Source organism: Stegostoma tigrinum, chromosome 3 (assembly GCF_030684315.1).
Source record: "Stegostoma tigrinum isolate sSteTig4 chromosome 3, sSteTig4.hap1, whole genome shotgun sequence".
Taxonomy (NCBI): domain Eukaryota; kingdom Metazoa; phylum Chordata; class Chondrichthyes; order Orectolobiformes; family Stegostomatidae; genus Stegostoma; species Stegostoma tigrinum.
The window spans coordinates 13,747,596-13,768,282 of record NC_081356.1 but is presented as its reverse complement, the minus strand read 5'-3'; the positions used below and the strand labels follow the sequence as shown (position 1 = coordinate 13,768,282).

General features: G+C 41.5%; 1 protein-coding gene across 3 annotated transcripts in view; it reads right to left on the bottom strand.

Annotated features, from left to right (window-relative positions):
* Window positions 1–20,687, bottom strand: part of mfhas1 (multifunctional ROCO family signaling regulator 1) — a 79,749-nt gene that overhangs the window by 34,838 nt on the left and 24,224 nt on the right. The window contains exon 2 of one of the 3 annotated variants that reach the window (XM_048527033.2): window positions 5,659–7,410. The exons of the other annotated variants lie outside the window; for them this stretch is intronic. Within the exon in view, the coding sequence (XP_048382990.1) occupies window positions 7,382–7,410 (29 nt within the window). The 3' untranslated portion in view covers window positions 5,659–7,381. Of the gene's footprint in view, window positions 1–5,658; window positions 7,411–20,687 lie in introns of those variants that run through there. 3 annotated transcript variants of the gene reach the window in all.

Sequence of the window (20,687 nt, the reverse complement as noted above, 5' to 3'; positions counted from 1 at the left end):
ATGCAATTTCTGTTTTCCTTTGATTCCTCACTGAGCGAAAGGCTTTTGCTCACATTACAAGAGGCACTTTCACTACTTGGGAGCATTGTGCATCCGAGCTTCACTCTGAACTGCAATCTATCAAAGGATCAGGGGTATCAAGCTGGGCCTAAGTGACTCTCTAACTTCAAATAATGTTGATCTTGTTGATATTGATCTTGCCTAGCATATACCCTGTGCAATGTAACCTATATGTCTCTAAGTATTTTTGTCACCCAATGATCTGTAATGCCTTTGCTTATTATGACCTGCCTGTAGTGCTTATAAACAAAGCTTTTCACTGTACTTAGGTACACATGACAATGGGTGGCATCATTGTGGCACTGCAGGAGGCCCCTGATGGACATGTCGTCTAAAGAATGGGAGGGGGAGTGGAAATGGTTTGCGACTGTGAGGTGCAGTTGTTCATTGCGAACCGAGCAGAGGTGTTCTGCAAAGCGGTCCCCTCCCATTCTTTAGATGAACCATTTCTACTCCCCCTCCCATTCTTTAGATGACATGTCCATCATAGGCCTCCTGCAGTGCCACAATGATGCCACCCGAAGGTTGCAGGAACAGCAACTCATATTCCGCTTGGGAACTCTGCAGCCCAATGGTATCAATGTGGACTTCACCAGCTTCAAAATCTCCCCTTCCCCCACCGCATCCCAAAACCAGCCCAGTTCGTCCCCTCCCCCCACCGCATCACACAACCAGCCCAGCTCTTCCCCTCCACCCACTGCATCCCAAAACCAGTCCAACCTGTTCTTCCTCTCACCCATCCCTTCCTCCTACCCCAAGCTGCACCTCCATTTCCTACCTACTAACCTCATCCCACCTCCTTGACCTGTCCGTCTTCCCTGGACTGACCTACCCCCTCCCTACCTCTCCAACTATACTCTCCTCTCCACCTATCTTCTTTTCTCTCCATCTTCGGTCCGCCTCCCCCTCTCTCCCTATTTATTCCAGAACCCTCACCCCATCCCCCTCTCTGAAGAAGGGTCTAGGCCCGAAATGTCAGTTTTTGTGCTGAGATGCTGCTGGGCCTGCTGTGTTCATCCAGCCTCACATTTTATTATCTTGGATTCTCCAGCATCTGCAGTTCCCATTATCACAGGGTGATTGATGACAGCTTTCACAGGACAGGCTGTTCTGCATGCTTTGCCAGTCAGAATAAGCTGGTGCTCAGGGATTTACATGGCTTGCCACAGGTACCAGCAGTCACCAACTGCACGCGTGGAGCAAACAATGCATACCCCAAAATACCCAGGAGTATTCATTAACCTCAAGCATTTCCACTCCATGATACAACTGGCATGGAGCCACAGAAAGATGTTCATTCAAAAGTAAAAAGCTGTGGAAATCTGAAACAAAGACCAAATATTCTGGAAATACTCAACCAGTCTAGTAGGGTCCATGGACAGAAAAATAGTTAACTTTTCAGATTTGTGACCTTTTAACTGAACTGGAAACAGATAGAGAGGTAACAAGTTTTAAACAAGCACAGCAACAGTGGAATGTGGGAAAGACTCTTGTGGCACAGTGGTAGTATCCCTACCTCTGAGCCAGGAGGCCTAGGTTCAAGTGCCAGCTGCTTCAGAGGTATACAATAATATCTCTGAACAGGTTGATTAGGGGAGGAAAACAAAAAGAAATGCCAGAAAAGAACAAAAGGGGTGGTCTATGTTGAGTGGAAGACAGGAGAGATGAGAGATGTTATTGCAAGGATGTGCAAGTTCCCCAGACAGTCACCACGATGCTTCCTTTCTGCATCAGTCTATTTTTGTTGCTCTGCTCACACCTTGAAGCAAACCTAGTCTGGAGAAGTATAATGTGAATGACTGTGAGATTAATGCAAAAACAGGAAGGCAGATCATGACCTGAACGATGATAGAAAAAGGGAGAAGTGCAATGACACCTGGGTGCCCCTGTACATCAGTCGCTGAAGGTAAGCATATAGGTGCAGAACGCAGTGAACAAGGCAAAACTTTATAGCAACAGGATTTGAGAAAAATAGCAGGGATGTCCTACTACAATTGTACTGGGCTTTGAGACCACACCTGGAGTATGTGCACGGTTTTGGTTTCCTTATCCAAAGGCAGGCATTCTGGCTATGGCGAGTGTGCAGCAAAGGTTTAACCAGACTGATTCCTGGAATATCAAGACTTACGTATGACTAGAAACTGGATCGGTTAGGTCTAATATACAGTGAAGGGAAATCTCAGAAATCTATAAAATCCTAGTAGCACTGGACTGGGTAAACACAGATAGGACATTTTTGACGACTGGAAGGTTTAAAACCACGGAGTCACAGTCTAAGGCTGACCATTTAGGACTGAGATGAAGTGAAATTTCTTCACCCACAGAGACACAAACCTCTGGAATTCTCTGCCGCAGGAAGTGGTTGAGGCCAAAACCTTCAATGTTTTGTTCAAAGTGATAGATAACATTCTTAGGACTAACAGGATCAAAGAATATAGGGAGAAAGAGGAACAGGACACCGAGTTGGATAATGAGCCATGATCATAGTGAAGGGTGGAGCAGGCAGCAAGGGGCAAATAGCGTATTCCTGTTCCTTTGAGTTCACATACTTCTAACCTTACAGCTGGCTGTTCAGAAACCAAAAATACTCACTGAAACCATGACTGTTGAAGAATCCAACCAATAAGCCCTCAAGTGATACGCTGAAAGCCAGACGATAACCAGACATTACTGGAAAAAACCATCAGGTTGTGGAGAGATCTAGACACTCTTCAGGACACAAGAACCAGTGTCTCCAGAACAACTCTGATTGCTATGCTAGGCAGTCAGAAGGAACAAGGCACACAGTAATCTTCATTTTCTTCTGAAAATGTTGCAGCTGGTGCCTTAGCAGCCGCAGCACACGCTTAAGCTTGGGATGCCCATTTTATTGCAAAGTTCTTACATGGACAAAGTGAAAGATTACAAGCAAGACTATAAGACTACTCCTCTAAACTCCATTACACCACTGCTTCTATGACTGCTTCTTGTATGTGGTAAAATGAAACCCCAGTTAGTGCCTGCCACTTGGATGTAATTAAACACAAATTAATTTGGGGCGGCACAGTGGCTCAGTGGTTAGCGCTGCAGCCTCACAGCACCAGGGACCCAGGTTCGATTCCAGCCTTGGGCGACTGTCTGTGTGGAGTTTGCACATTTTTCCCTGTGTCTGCGTGGGTTTCCTCTGGGTGCTCCAGTTTCCTCCCATAGTCCAAAGATGTGCAGCCTAGGTGGATCGGCTGTGCTAATTTGTCCACAGTGTTCAGGGGTGTGTGGGTTATAGGGGGATGCTTCAAGGGGCAATGTGGACTTGTTGGGCCAAAGGGCCTGTTTCCACACTGTAGGGAATCTAAAATTTAAACCTTAACAGGCACGGTCAGCGAACAGGTTTTGAAACTAGCAGGCAGAGACTATTTAAAGCAAACACGTAACCTTGATTTTGGCTAAGATGCACCCACTATTGAGTCAGGGGAACATAAATAGTGGGAGAGGAGACTGGATGAGAAAGGTCAAAAGGAAGCAGCGAATGGTGAAAGAGAGATGTGCGCAGTGAAGGGCTCACAAAAGGAGCTGACTGTCTAGCAGTCTTCTTGAATTTCAAAAACCAAGCATCCCTGACACACCTAGCTCCATTGATTAGTCTTCATGTTCATCCAGATATTCATCCAAAATGAAAATGCCTCAAGCTAGGCAGCAGCCAAAAGATGGCAAATCAGGCAAGTAGCATAAACAAATAACATGCAGTACAATAAGTTAGACAGAAACTTCACATTCTCACAGCGTACAACCGATCCATATACAACAAAAAGGTTGTGGTTCAAAGCTCACTTCAGAAACCTGATTACAAGGTTGAGGCTGCTGTGGTATACAAATCTCTGCTCTTTTTCCTGGCATTTTCACAACTCCTGTGGCTTCAGTGGTTCAGATTTCTGCTCTGGATACAGAATTGCTCTTGGTCATCAATCTCTAGGTTTTGTGCCTCAGGAACACCGGAAAAGATCTATGTCAGAGCAGACTTGGTCACTGAACGATGAAGGAACATAAGCTCTTGATTGGGAGTGGGGTAGGATGTTCTCTGTCAATCAGAAAGTAGCTAATATCACATAACCATTTAATAAAGCAGGCAGAGGCAAAGCAGTGAATTTCAGGATGGACAGGTTGACCAGTCACTATTGTCAATAAGAAAACCTTAACATATTTAGGCAAAGTTAACATGGTTTATCAAAAAAGTTTGACAAATTTATTTACACTTTTTTGGGAACGCAATTAATAGGTGAAATAAAGAGGATCCAGTAGATTGCCAATAGCTATTGAACAAGGTGCCATATACAAGATTCAGAGACTGAACAGAACTCAAGAGTTATTGGCATAAGGGATTGGCAAATAGACAGAAAGCAGAGAGTAGGAACATATGGGCATTTTCAAGTTGGTCAGTGATAGTTGGAGGAGTGCAACAACAGCAGTGATGGTGCCTCAGTGACTTACTATTTATATTAGAGATTTTGGTGAAGAGACCTGGGGTAAAGTGTCTAATTTTGCTAACAAAACGAAGCTAGGTGGGACAGAGTTTTTAAATAGGAGGTGCAGCTTTTGACAACTGATTCCCATTCTGAAATACCCAGCAAAGATGCACCTATTTTCTTTAAAACCTTGCAGTTTGAACAGTTCACCATCCCCACTCTCGTAGTTCTCCTTGACCTCAGGAATCACAGCAATTTTCAATGTGTAATGGGAACAAATAGGAAGCAATGCTCTAGGGGAATGCAAGTATCAATGGGCAAGAAAGCAGAATTGAGGTCCAAGATCAGCAAGAATCTTACTGAAAGCCAAAAGGTGGCCTGAGCAGCCCTAAGGCTGACCTCTGCTCAACTTTCTCATGTTCTTATCAAAGAACCAGAGATGGCCACAAGGGCCAGAAAACTGAGCTGGGCAAAGTGAACTCATTACCTCATTTAATGTCTATCTGCTGCTAAAACTAACAGTGCAGTCATAACAGTTCACCTTTACATAATGACTTCACAAGAAGTTTCTCAGATGCCTTTGAGGGAAAAGCTACAATTCAAGGGAGTTTTAGTAAGATAAGCCACAGATCACATGTCCCAAAATTCACAGCAAACTGTCAAATTCAAAGACAGAAAAAGGTCTGAGAACTTCCAGAAGATTCTTCCTTAATTCAAATCCACAGGCAGAGGGAGCAAGAGGGAACAGTTAGGAGTGGTGATCCAAAACGTGGGCAAAAAAAAAATCTGTAGGTGGAGAAGAAAGAAGCACATATTGCTTGAATTACAGTGAACTTGTTCTTATAGCTGATTGGAATGCTCCATTCCAGATGCCAGATTCAAGATTGTGCTGGATTCCACTTCCGTAACCAAGAGCTACTCCAATATCCTGCTCTGCCTGGAAACTCAGCCAGAAAATTCAGAATATGCAATAATCTTCTGGATAGTCTTTGAGCTTTTACTGTAAATGTACACAACCAGGTTACCAGAACTTGGCTCATTTGATCAGTTGGAGTGGGATAAACCCTTTCATAGCCATTAAATGGATACCAATAAAAGTGAGAAGGATGAACAGCTTTAGTTTGACGTGTTTATTAAAAGTAGTAAATGTTGCTTAGCTATGCAGCACCTAATTTTGAGTCACAGTTAGAAATAACAGAGAATTGCTGGGTAAGTTTGTTATGTGGGTGCCTTGACAAGGTTAGCATTTATTACCTATTGTTAATCTTTCTCAAAAATGTGAAGTTGGGCTGTTTTCTTTTGAAATTTGATAGAACACAGTGGTTTACCAGGTTACTTGATAGGGCAGTTTAGCGTAAACCATGTTTAAGTGGAATGAAATTCACATACCTGATGGGGTACAAGGAACTGATTTCCTCCTTTAAAGCAAATCAGCTTGCCAACACGTTACCAGTGTCACAGTCCAATTTGCTAACATTTTGTTTCCTGATTTTTAATAACTGAATTCTTGTCTTTAAACTGCTGTGGTAGAACTGCATGTCTTGCTCCCTGGATTGTTAGTCCAGACCTCTGAATCGCTAGCTCAGCAACAAGTTAAAAAAAGCACACTAGCACTGACAGTTATCAACAGTTCCACCCACTCCAACTCTCACATTGGCATCACAAAGCTCATACAGACGTACACCACAGCTCCAACTAACTACTCCTTCTCTGCTTCTTAAATTGTCACAAGGTAATCCTCACAGTGATAATTAAAAATATTCGATATAAGTTGGGGCAGCTTTAAAATGGACTGTAAGCACCATCTCAAACCTGGTCCAATAAGCCTCACTCATTCACCTTGCTCTAATGTTTGGCACTGTTTGTTCGTGTGAAAATTGGCCACAGAATTTACTACAAATTTACCACACCCAGAAAATTGACAAATCTGAGTCATTTAGAGTCCTTGCTGATTTACTATAATGACTGCAGTCTTTCCATATCTCTTCAACTTTGCTTTGATCCACTGGGGTTGGGCCAAATCAGAACATAGTAATTAGGAGCAGGAATACACAATTCAGCCTTTCAAGCCCACTCCATGATTTAACATGATCATCCCTGATCATATCCTCGTCTCAACACTACTTTCCTGCTTGCAATCCATAACCCTTAATCTCACTTTTCATCAGAAAAGTACGTATTTCTTTTTTGAATCTATTGATTAATTCCACTCCACTTCAATCTGGGACAGCAAGTTCCACAGATGGACAACCTGAGAGTAGTTTTTTTCTCTACATCTCAGTTTTGAACCTACCTCCTCTTACTCTGTATCTATTACCTCTTGTTTGAGACAGTCCCACATGAGGGAAAATCTATTCAATGTTCACCTTCGCATTTTATACACCTCAATCAGATATCCCCTCGTTCTTCTGAACTCCAAGTAAATAAATTCAAAGCACTTGGTTACAGGGCTACTAAATAAAATTCTAATCCCCTTATATTCACACACACACACACACACACACACACAAAAACAGACTGGGGAAAAACAGATTATTTGTGTAAGTAGAGAAAAATGGAAATATCAGCTCAGTCATCTTTGCTGCCCGATCCTAATGTGCAGATGATCCTACTTTGGCTAATCAGGTCCTTGGTGATCAAATATCTTTCTCCGTAAGAGTCCTCTTGTTTGTAAATAGTACAAAGTAAAGTGATTCACTTTAGAATTGATGTCAATTCTAAAGTCACACCTGCTGCAGATAAGATAACGGAGATGAAACTGACTTTTTTTTCCATTGCAAAGACCAGGAAAACAATGACACACCCTTCAGCCTTTTCTCTCTGTCTGGGTCTCTGACTTGTTTCCACTTCCAGCCTGCTCTCTTAGCTTTACTTGTAACTGGCTAATTCACTCCTGATTGAGGCTGAGTTCCTGCAGACAAAAAAAACAGAATTCACAATAAGTATCAAATTCCTTTCTGTGAAATTTTGCGCATACCTGCTTTTAAACAGACTTATTTCTCATTGCAGTCCGCAGTTTTTAAAAGACACAAAAATAAAAGACAAGGTTCTTACATTTGATCTCTGTGCAACAAGATTATTTTCCCCAAAATTACAAACTAGAGACCAAGTTAAAATAGACAAACATACTGGTACAACTTCAAGCTAACTGTAAATGTAGCAAAGTTTAAAACTGTTAACACTGATTCTTACAATTTGGATGTGTACCTCCTGTAACTGGGCTGTCTTTTATAGTTGTAAAATAATGTTCAAATTCCCTGTGCTTCATCAGCTCCCTCTCCCACATATCTGTTCCACAGCCTCTGCCAATTCCTAATTAACCTGTCAATCTAACAAATGCAGTGCTCTGCTCTGCACTCTGACCTAGCATCATGCAGTAGAACAACACAAAGCCCTAAAGCGAGATGCAGCATAAGCATCACTAGAGGAAATGTCTTATAGCAATGGCAAACATCCTGAAAGGCATCAGCGCTTAGCGCATGTGCAAACACACACGCTTTTATAAACCACCCTGTTACAAAAGAACCAAGATGTTTAACATAAAAAAAAAATGCTGTTAGAAAATCTCAGGTCTGCCTCCATCGCTAGAGAACTAGATGTTCAAATCCAATATGACCCTCCTTTGAGGGATCAATGATCGATTGATATGACAAAGGAGGAGTTCTCTGCTCTACAAAATTGTATCTTGACCAAAATTAATTCCCATAAGGAGCAGCAATCATCACAGTTCATTGCCATCGGAACCATGTTAAATTGTCACACAAATGGTCACTATAGCCTCCTGTAAATATATACCATTAGTATAAAACCAATGTATAATACTGAGTTTGCTCCAATAAAATCTTTTTAAAAAGAAATATTTATTGCCAGGCTGTTATTTGTTGCATGTGTTTTCATTTCCAACTGGTATGCAAGTCATCATATGTTGGGTTACATTTAACAAAATTCAAACCACAAGGAGGTTTGAAAGACTGCACAACTATTTGACACCCTGACCTAGGGGACCCCTATGTAATGCAACATTTGTCCACATATACACGAATACATAACATATTCTTGCTTGCAATGGTTGTATAAAAATGGTGAGGTGGTAGTTTTGTCACAGGACTAGTAATCCTGAACCCCAATCTGGGGATTTGGGTTGAAATCACTTGTGATAGATTGTGAAATTTGAATTCAGTAAAAGTACAGAATTAAAAAGAAAAATGCTGCTATAATGGTGACCATGATCACTGGCGTCAATTACCATAAAGATCCATTTGGTTTTTCACTTAACGAACTTAAGGGAAGGAAATCTGCTATCCTTCCCATATCTCGCCTCCAAGTGATTCTTGACCTACAGGAGTGTGGTTGCCTGTGAATTCTGGACAATTAAGGATAGGCAATGACTGCTGGCCTTGTCAGCAATGCCCACATCACCTAAACAAATTTTTTTTTTAAAATGTCCAAACTCTGCATTTGGAAAGTTGCACACACTTTATCAAAATGGGAGCATACTTACAAAACCCTTAAGGTTATGTTGCATACAAGGAGTCACATGCACAACAGGACATTCCATGGATCACATTACATTTACCTGGTATACAGCCTCTACCTCTTAAAATGGGTATGTTAGTGTAAATGTGATTTGCCTGTTAACCATGACGGCTGGTACAAAGTTTGCAGACTTTACGGCAGGCATTAAATTGCCACATTAAACGTTGCCCAATCACATCGAGAAAAGTCAAAATAATACTAAAGCTTTCTGTAGGAGGATATTAGATTAGAACAGATTCCCTACAGTTTGGAAGCAGGTCCTTCGGCCCAACAAGTCCGCACCGCCCTTTGATATATTCCACCCAGACCGATCCCCCTATAACCCACACACCCTGAACACGACGGGCAATTTAGCATGGCCAATCCACCTAGGCTGCACATTTTTGGACTGTGGCAGGAAACCTGAGCACCCGGAGGAAACCCACGCAGACACGGGGAGAATGTGGAAACTCTGCACAGACAGTCACCCGAGGCTGGAGTTGAACCCGGGCCCCCGGTGCTGTGAGGCTGCAGTGCTGACCAGAGCGACCGTGCCGAATGTATTCAAATTTCATCATCTGCCATGATTAAATTTGAATCCATGTCCTCAAAATATTAGTCTAAGATTCTGGATTACTAGTCCTGTGATATTAACGAAGTCTGAAAACAGCCCAAATAGCTGCCAAAGGGCTAAGCAACAACTATCTTGACCTTCCTTCTGAACTGATCAGTCCAGAATTTTGAAAGCATGTTCTTCTGAGGGAAAAGGTCATGTCTAATTGATAATTGGCAGAAACAGCACCTATCAGCAAATTTTCTGGCAATTACTGATTTAGGGCAAAATGTAACTTGGGAAGAAATCTTGTAAACTGTCTAGAAAATAAATCCAAAATGGTTCACAGTCTAAGAGTCACAAAGACACTTCACTGCTATGATCACAAAACAAGGGATTGAACACAGACAACAAATTTAAAAAGTACATGCACAAAACAGAATGAGGAGGCACAGCAACAACAGGCCTATTGGACTCGATTGAAACAGATTTGGAGAACAACAACGGGGTGTCTATTGTGTGCCAGTAGGAATGTGAAGTGCTGTTAGATTATCGCTGAAGGTTTTGTCATGTGACCTCCCTATCTATAATATCTCTGCTCCACATTCTCACAATTTGGCACTTGACACATCCTTGGTGTCCTTGTAGCACCCCGTGTAAATACAGTAATCACAACAGCATATCAGAAGCTAGGACATTCTGTGGCAAATAAATCACCTGTCTCCAAAGCCTGTCCACCATCTACAAGGTCCAAGTCAATATCATGATGGAATACTTGCTGAGTTGAGTGTGTGTGGACGATACTGTCACCTTAAAAAGATTATTTTGTTGTGAGTTTTTTTTTTAAAAAAAGAAGAGGTTGCAATGGTAGAGAGGTCAGACTAGCTACTGAATGCAGCTTAAGTAAACAACCTGGGGGACCTTTAGGTTCTTTTCTTAAAAAGTTGGAACAATGGATGCAGCTTGAGTGAGAGTGGGCAGCTCTCACAGATCAAGCTTCCTAGTTTCTTACTTGGTTTCAGCAGTCAAAAGCTATTTGGGTCTTAGAAGAGTTGGAAGCTTCTGGAACTGATTCCTAGCAGATCATTTCTCTTGCTTCCTCCTGGACTGGAGAACTGCATGTGAGAATGTGACTGAATTCACCTTTTTGCCAAGGGGTGGGTTTATGGGATGTTACTTTATTGGAACGGTTAATTAGTAATAGGTGCTATATCTATTATTTGGTTAAGTTTTCCAATAGTTAAGTTACTCTAAATTCCTCTTTCTTTTGTTTTGTATTTTAACTATTGTGCTTAAATAAACTGCGTTTTGCTTAACATCGAGTAGCTTGACCAGTTGCATTACATCTGGATACACTTTACATTGGCCTTTAAAATAAGAGTTTAGGGTCTGGACTATCTTAAAATATTTTGAGGGGTGGTCTGGTTCTGGTCTGGTCCATACCAACTGCAGCTCCAATGGTCAACAAGTCGAAGACCATTTAGGCAAAAGCAGCCCACCTGACTGGCACATCCACCACTCTTATTATTCACTACCGACACAGAGTGTAGCAGTGTGTACTATCTGCAAGATATCAATGTGGCAACTCACCATGCTTCCTTCATCAGCACCTTCCAAACCGGCAACCTCTGCTAGCATCTAGAACGACAAGGGCAGCAGATATATGGGAACACCACTACCTACAAGCTCCCTCCAAGCTATCCACTATCCTGACCTGGAACTGTATTGAAGGAAAAACAACACTGTTGACTGAAAATCCTGAATACCTTTCCTAACAGTATTGAGAGTCTACTTACACAAAAGTGAGGGCAGTAGCTCACAAAGGCAGCTCACCTTCTCCACGGTGTTTGAAGATGGACAGTAAATCCTGGCTCAGCCAGTGACATGTACTTCCCATGAAGGAATAAGAAAACCCAACCTTCCCATACAGACGATACAATGGGAATGGGAAGAGGCCAAATTGGATGACACTCTACTGTTTGAACAAAAACAGAGGTCAATTGCCGCCAACTTCACCTTCATTATTTTGAAGGTTATGACGAGAAACTTTTAAACGAAAACCAAAGTGCTAAGCTTTCCTTTCAGGGTCCTCTCTGGAGGATCCTGGAAATTATTGATCTTTACTTCATATGTAAAGACTGCTATTCCTAAATTGGCTGTGTTTCCAACATTAAAATTGAGATTTAAAAATATCATAAGTGCACTTGAGGACATCCTGCAGTCATGAAAGGCACTATATAGATGCAAGTTACATCATAAAATTAAAACTAAACTTCAAACACATATAAACATGCCATTTTAGTGACTGTAGGAAACTACACGGTTAAGTTTAAATCTCATCCTGAATGCTATAACAGCGGTATCTCGAAATTCCAAACAGACAACTAATGGTGTAAATAGAGCCCCATTAACTGAGAATATAGGTAAAAAGTCACATTAATTTCATATGACTTGCAAGAAGCCAGCGAATGCATTAAGGAAATCTGCCCTGTTGCCAAGTTTGGATTTAATTGGACAAAGAATTGCAGAAATTTCCATTGCTGATGTTCCCTCAAGAGAGAATATGTATGAAATGAGCCAGGAGACTATGACAGATGCTCAGTGTCATAGGCTGGTAGATAAGTTAATGTTTAAGTGAAGAAGTTTCTTGAGTCCTTTTAAAGGCAAATAAATAGTGGACAGCAATAAAGTCTCTTTATTCACAAATAATAATCACATTTAAAAGAGGATGTTGTAGTTATAGCATCACTCTAGTAACCAGAAGGCTTGAGCTTAAATCCTACCTTGGGCAAGCAATGAAGCTAATCAAGTAATTTGTGGTAGTCACCAGAGTAAAAATTGTAGTAAAAATATTGGATTGTTACAAAACATTATTGGGTCATTATCATTCTTCAGGAAATATAACCAGACAGCACAACTCAGAGCAGCCTGTGTGCGCATCCACTGGACATGAATAATATACTGTAATAATGACAATATTGTGAACTGCGATTTTCATAATTGTAACAAAGTTGAAACAGTCTCTTTCTTTCCGTCTTGCATTCCTTTCTCTCAACTTCTTTCCCATAAAATTGACCGGACCATTGTTTAAAAATCAATTGCTTAATTTTTGCCCTTTATTAAAAGGGAAATGACACCCCCTTCCAGCCTTGAGCTTCACATCTGCCCATCCCTAAACATCAAAAATTACAGGGTGCGTAAACCATAAGGAAGATAGCCTTGGATTATAGGAGGATATTAGCGATCAGGTCTGATAGGCTGATCAGTGGCAAATGAAATTCAATCTGGATAAATGTGAGGTGACACAATTGGGCAGCACAAATAAATCAAGGGAATATGACAAATGGCAAGGCCCCAGGAAGCAGCAAGGATCAGAAAGATTTGGTGTGCACGTCCAGCGGTCCCACAAGGTATTGGGACAGGTAGGGTAACATGGTAAAGTAGGCATTTGGTATACTTGCCTTTATTAGCTGAGGCACAATGTTTAAATCCACATTATAGGAGGGATGTGACAGCACTAGAGAGGATGCAGAGGAGATTAAACAGAACGTTGCCTGGATGTTGGAGAGTTTTTGCTATGAAGAGAGATTTGATAGACTGGGGATGTTTTCCTTAGAACAGGGGAGATTAAGAGGAGACGCAATTGAGATGTATAAAACTATGAAGTACACAGACAGATAGACTTCGAACATAGAACAGTACAGTACAGCACAGTACAGGCCCTCTGGCCCACAATGTTGTGCCAAACTTTTACCCTAATCCTAAGATCTACCTAACCTCCATCCCCTACCTTATACTAACATCCATATGCCTATCTAATAGCCGCTTAAAATGTCCCTAATGAGGCCGACTCCACTACCTGGTCCGGCAATGCATTCCACACCCCGACCACTCTCTGAGCAAAGAACCTACCTGACGTCTCCCCTATATCTATCTCTACTCACTTTAAAACTATACCCCCTTGATGGAGGGATCAATGACAAGTGGATATATAAATCTAGTTAAGGGGCAGAAGATTTAGTGAAGATGCGAGGAAACACAATTTCACTCAAAGGATGGTGGTAATCTGGAACTCAAAAAAGGTGGTAGAGACAGAAACCCTCACAATGTTTGAGAAATGATTAATTGTACACTTTTGAAGACAAGGCATAAAGATAACAGAGAAGAGGCGAAATAGGCTGGGGCTATTTTCCCTGCAATGTCAAAGGCTGAGGGGGTGACCTTATAGAAGTTTATTAAATCATGAAGGGGTGGATATGATCTTTTCCACATGTTGGGGTGAGTCCAAAACTGAAGGGCATAAGTTTACAGTGAGTGTGAAAAGATTATAAGGGGGCCCAAGGGGCAAATTCTTCCAAACAAGGGATGGTGCATATATGGAATGAGCTGCCAGAGGAGTGGAGGAGGCTGGCACAGTTACAACATTTAGAAGGCATCTGGATGGGTACATGAACGTGAAGGGTTTAAAGTGGTATGGATCAAATGCTGGTAAAATGAGGCTAGATTTATTTAGAAAATCTGGTCAGCATGGACAAGTTGGTTTCCATGTTGTACATCACTGTGAAAATGAGCCAAATACAGAAAAAAATGGGATTAGCATAATGAGGTGGTTGTTATTGACCAGTGCAGACTAAATAGGCTGAAGGGTTTTTTTCCCCCCACATTGCATTTGACTGAATGCTCTCAAGATTCAAATTAGCAACAGGTAACAATATAACCTAGCCAATGTCACCCATATCTGAGAAATATATAAAAAGCACAAAATTAACCTCACAACTAGGATCTGCATGATTTCAGAATTTGCAAATTACAAAATAAATCAGATTTACTGCAAAATATAATCACTCTTACTCAAATCCGGTCTTTGCCATTGTTAAAAAAAGAAGCTCCCCTCAATGTTTGAAAAGAAGAATTTAATTTATCCACAGGCTCCTTCCAGTTTTGTCCAACTAGCCCACTGAGGTAATTAATCCTTTGATTTAGTGATAGTATTCATACCTGACTAAGACGACAGGATTTGAATCTCACTCCAGACAGTCCTCGCAACGGAGAGCAGAGTTCCAGGTCTGAATTCTTGATTGATATCTTGCATGATACTTGCACGTGAAGAATGGCCATTGTGTGGGCTACATGGGCCCATTACCCCTCTTGCCAGCCCTCATGACAACTCTCTTCCCCTATCAAATGCTAAGAGATTTTACAGGTATAGAAAAGGGCATTCATGTTGTGATCCATCATACCAGTCTATACGTTTTTCCACTCTATTCTCAGAGGGAAGGTATCAAAGGGAGGGAAAAAAAACTTCATTAGTAGCAAGAATCTTGATTATAAATTTTTCTTAAATTTCCAGAGTAACTTTTTACTGTTTTAAAAGGAGGGGAAACACTATTAAATGAACAAACCCTCTGGACAGCCCCCACCATTTCTAAGAATTAATCTCTTGCATCCTGCTGTGAAGAGCCCTAGAGAAAAATCATTGATGCACTGATAAAGTGACTGTATGCTATTGTTTTTTTCTTTTACTATCACCAATTATTAACTATAAAAACCAGACAGGCTGCAGTTAAAACAAAATAATTTAACTGGTGGGGCTGTTGGAAGTAGGAGGTCATATGATTAAGCCTCCAGGTACATATCTAACCAGATTCAATATGAAGACATTCTTTTGTGGACAGATGTCAAAAATTTGACAATGTGCCAGATAATATAAAAGATCCTCTCAGAACAAGTTCTCCAGGAGCCAAACGGCATTATCTATTAACGGGTTATCCTTGTTGTTCCATTGCTTCTCCCCAAAGAGGGACATGGAAGTTTCTCATCGGAAGTGCGCTGTATCAGAAGAATCCATAGAATTACAAAGAAATCAATGAAAAACAAATTGCACTCAAATATTCCTTATACTGCGTTCAGTACAAAGACTGCTCCGTCAACAAAGTTCAACAGGAAAATACAGTCTGCTGTATTAGCCCTGAGCAAGAGGTTTCAGATTTGGTAAGTGAAACCCAAGCAGAGGAACTCCCAAGAAAATAACCTTCATCGATGCTGGGTTCCAAAAGCCATTTGAGGAAGAAACCCATTAGTGTAAATGAGAAATTGGACACTCCGTCAATCAGAGGCTGGCTCCTAGTTCCAAGGACAAATGGACAGCTATTTCCTGTGTCAAATTTCCTTTGGACTAGGGAATTATAATAAAATGCCTTGAAATGGTCCAGTTGCTATGATTTGTTGACAGTGTATTAAGTTTATTCAGGGTATCCAATGAGAAGGCAGCTCTGAGCACCAACGCTCCCAGTCTCACACTGTTCTACAAAATGATATTAGAGGCGCTCTGTTAAAGACTGACTGACACTTAAAAAGAGGAAATTCTGCTCAGGCATTTTATTAACATTAAAAGAATTCTGATTAATAAATGGACGTTACAAAAAGTTAATGTCAATCTGACTTCTGGTTAAAGCTGAATAGACTGGGGCTATTTTCCCTGGAGTGTCAGAGGTGACCTTCGAGGTTTATAAAATCATGAGGAACGTGGATAGGGTGAATAGTCAAGCTGTATTTACCAGGGTAAGGGAATCCAAAACTAAACAGCATAGATTTAAAATGAGGGGAAAAAAGTTTAAGAAGGGATCCGAGGGTGCAGAGGGTGTATGGAATGAGCTGCCAGAAGAAGTGGTGGATGCTGGTACAATTAGAAGGCAGCTGGATGGGTACAAGAAGAGGAAGGGTTGAGAGGATACAGGTCAAATGCTGAAAAAAAAAAGGGACTAGATTCATTTAGAATAGCTGTTCAGCATAGACGAGCTGGACCGAAGGGTTGTTTCCTTCCTGTACAATTCAGTGGCTCTGAAAATAACTAGGAGAAATGTTGGTGAGTAACTCAATGCTCCCCCGTGAGGAATCTGAATAACCTCATTCTGCAAGCTTGAATGACCCAGCTTTCATACTGCTAAGAAGTCAAGGTTAATGCGGTAACAGTCAATAATGGCTACTATTAATGTTCAAATTAACTGCAATTGTTGTGTATTTTCCCTCTAATGAAAGACAGTTAGTCCTCAGTCACCCTCGAGGATCCAAGTACCTTATTTCAAATGTGAGTAATGGAGCTCTGAAAATCTGTCAACATTGTGGACAGAAATTGGAGCTGGTGTATGAAGGTAATGGTTCTGAAAGGGTTAATGTTGAAAACTGCATTTAAATCACCACTCATTCCGACTGTGCCACTCAGTCTTGGTTGGAGGACCAGGATTCCAGCTCAAGATACCGATGGGATCAGATGTGTTATCCATGGCTCCTGATAGTATTAGTTATGTTTGACTAGCCAATATGTAACGTATGCTTATTTGCTATTATGCAATAAACTACACAGTTTGCCCAGTGCAGGGACTCCCAGTCGCGGTCTCGGTAGGCTTGGAGCGAGGGCTCTCGGTCATCAGTGAGGTAGTGGCAGCAGTGTTGCCGAGCAGTCCCAGTCGTGGGGCAAGTGTGGGGTCAGCATGGACTCAGCGATGGTGAGGTGGGTCCAGTGACGAAGAGATGGTGCTTAAACTGTAGCGACTGCTACGATGGTGGGTCTGGTGTAGGTGGCAGCAAGGCCATGGAGGCGGGGTGGCAGCGCAGGTATCACTGCTGAGCTGACTCAGGACTCATGGTGGAGGCAGCGAAATGAAGACAGGCTCTCTTTCAGTGATAGCTTTTTACTCTTTTTATTCTTAAACTATTCGAAATGGCACCAGATTGTATTTTGCTGTATTATTCATTGTAAAATTGAAGAGACAATAGAGGAGGGGTGGCAGCGCAGGTATCACTGCTGATAAGACAAGTGCCTCTTGTTTAAAGTTATTCATGGTTCATCCTCTGCCATTGTTATCCAAATGACCCTTGGACTTCAGCATGGTAAGGAAGATTCCCCATCAGCGATCCACAAGTATCCATTCCCTCCACCACCAACACTCAGTATACACTGCTGCTACTACTATCTACAAGATACATGATACACTGCAGAAATGCACCAAAAATCCTTAGATAACACCTTTTAAACCCATGGCCACTTCCATCTAGAAGGATAGGGGCAGCAGGTATGGCATGGTAGCTCAGTGGTTAGCACTGCTGCCTCACTGCACCAGGGACCCGGGTTCGATTCCAACCTCAGGTGACTATCTTTGCGGAGTCTGCACATTCTCATGTCTGTGTGGGTTTCCTCCAGGTGCTCCGGTTTCCTCCCACAGTCCAAAGATATACAGGGTAGGTGGATTGGCCATGCTAAATTGCCCATAGTGCCCAGGGATGTTTAGGTTAGGTGGGTTAGACATGGGAAATAGAGGGGTAGAGAAACGATTCTGTGCGGGATGCTCTTTGGTGGGGCGGTGTGGATTCATCGGGCCAAATGGCCTGTTTCCATACTGTAGGGATTCTACGATCCTGAGATATATGGGCACACCATCACCTGAAAGATCTCCTCCAAGCCATTCACCATCCTGACTGAGAAATAGATCATCAAATCTTCACTGTCGTTGGGGCAAAATCCTGGAATTCCCTCCTTAACAGCATTGTGGGTCAACCCAAGCACATAGACTGCAGCTGTTCAAGTTCGCAGCTCACACCACCAGCTAGAGCATCTAGGGACAGGCAAAAAATGCTGGTCCAGTCAACACTGTCCACGTCCCATGAGAGAATAAAACGAAACTAAAGCATTGTTATTTGAAACAATAGAAACGAATATTGGTAGCAGCATTAGATCATATCCATTTACTGGTAGTGGTTTGTTCTGCAAAAGATAGAACAGTGTTTGACTGATTTTTTTGTGTAAAGGCAGAATATAAATATTGATCAACATGTAGTGAATAAGTTTGCAATCACAGCCAGTTGAGTGTTTTCGGTCACTAATTACTACTGTAGCGTAGGGTAACTGAGCAGCCAATCTGTGTGCGCAAAAGCATAAATGACCAGATAGTCTGTTTTAGCTGCATTAGCAGAATAGTCATGTTGTGAAGAAATCCCCTGCACCTCTGTGAAAAGTGCAATGGAGGGTTTTACTTGCCAGGTTATGTGCTCACTTAGGTCTGTCTCACCACCTCATGATTTTTGTATCACCCGCAGTTGTTCTTTTCTCCTTGAACACAATTTAACATGGATTAACAGATGATTTATTGACTTCAACGGCAGCCTATTTAATTCCTAGTTGACCAGAGCTATTTATAAAAACGACATTATTGCACCAGAAAATTCTAGACAAGCAGCAATCCACAACAATCCTCCCCTCTTCTTTAGATATGATCATGACCCGACAGAACAGAGGTTTTCATCAAAGCCAAGAGCCTGCAGTGAAAGGCAGAGGCTGCAGAACCTGGGATCTGAGCACAGGATGCTGGGTAAAGAGAGGACAGGATAGGCTGTATCATCCTAGATGTTTCTTGGATCACTGAATCCTGTTCACAAATAAGTTAAATATTAACTTCTCTGGACACGTTAGTTAACAAAACAAGCTTGTTTATAAGTGTGGTGTGAAGCTGGATGAACACAGCAGGTTAAACAGCAGAGGAGCAGGAAAGCTTGACATTTCAGGTCAGGACCCTTCTTCAGAAAAAGAAGAATAGGAAGGGCTTAAACAAAATATTGCTTATAAATTTTCCTCTTTTTCTGAAGAAGGGTCCCGACCCGAAACGTCAAGCCTTCCTGCTCCTCTGGTGCTGCTTGGCCTGCTGTGTTCATCCAGCTTCAGTGTTATCTCAGATTCTCCAGCATCGGCAGTTCCTATATCTCTGTTTATAAATGCATACTCTTACATGTCAACATGACCACCCCAGCATCTCCCCTGAGCTGGCATCATTACACACTCAAGTCCAAGCATGAAACATGAACTCAAACTTCTTCAAGAAGCAAGAGTGTTACTGCTGTGCATCTCCTTTTACTACACAATATCATGATGAGATTTCTAGGGGATGAGCAACTTGTGAACAATTTATTTCTGACTTAAGAGACAAAGTGAGAACTCCAAACACCATGACACAAAATATTGACTTTTCAAATGTTGGATGATGTGTTGCTTTTAAATGGTTTTGAATTCAGTTTTGGTATTAAATCATATCCCTTAAAGTCTCTTGTACTGTTGATAAGGAGTCCACACCCAAGTCAAATCCGTAGGTGAAATGGGTTCAAAAAGGGAAAAGTGGGGAGCGTTTGGGTGACTGATCTAGACTGCTCAGACTGAATACAGTCTCCATCTAAGTGTCTTATATCCACCCTTCTTATATTTCCATATACAAGTCTTATAATGTCTCCCCTGCTAACACAAACTGCCTACTTAATTTGGTCATGCTGTAACTATACACTCCTGTCAGTTAGTGATACTGTCATACAACTCCTGGTAGGAGGGTGTTAGAAAGGCAGTTTTTACAATTAATGGAGATAGGAATTTACAAGGGGACTGTTAGCAGGAAGTGCAATTTGTCATATTTTTAACATATCACAGTACAAAATTAGGCTACTGTAAATAATATATACGGATTTGAAACATCGACACCCATTCAAAGCCACATTTAATAAAAGATCTTATTGCACTAATGATAGCCAGCCTAGAAATTATTTTTAGCTTTTATATTTAGCATCCTAATTTTGCTAATGCTTAGAAGCAGCAGGACTCAGCAGTTTGCAGGGGTTAATAGAAAAGAGCTCTGGAACTTCCTATAAAAGGAAGAAATAACTTAGTCTGCAACATATCACAGAGCTGTTGAACGCGGCCAATAATTGCATTGCAACAGTATGCCAAGCCCCCAAGACTGAAACACATAATTCAAAGAGGCACCATAGAGCAATTGAAAAACATTCAATTGTTTTCTGGCCACCCGTATTGCAATTAGCAGCAGTTGCTTTCAAAAGTTATTAATATGTCCTCAGATACCCATGCTGCAGTATTTTTCTCATTCAAATTCACGCCCAAACTCATTTGTCTCCAATAATTCCTTTCTCAAGTTTCACTCCCGTGTTCAATATCAATGTTCACCCTGTAAAAGATGGCAACCTGTTCTTACTGATCTCACTCTCATTTCTCACAATCCGATGACTGCAGCTTTCTCAAACTTGCTCATAGGTCTGCCCTGTCAAAGATGAAATTATTATCATGGCAG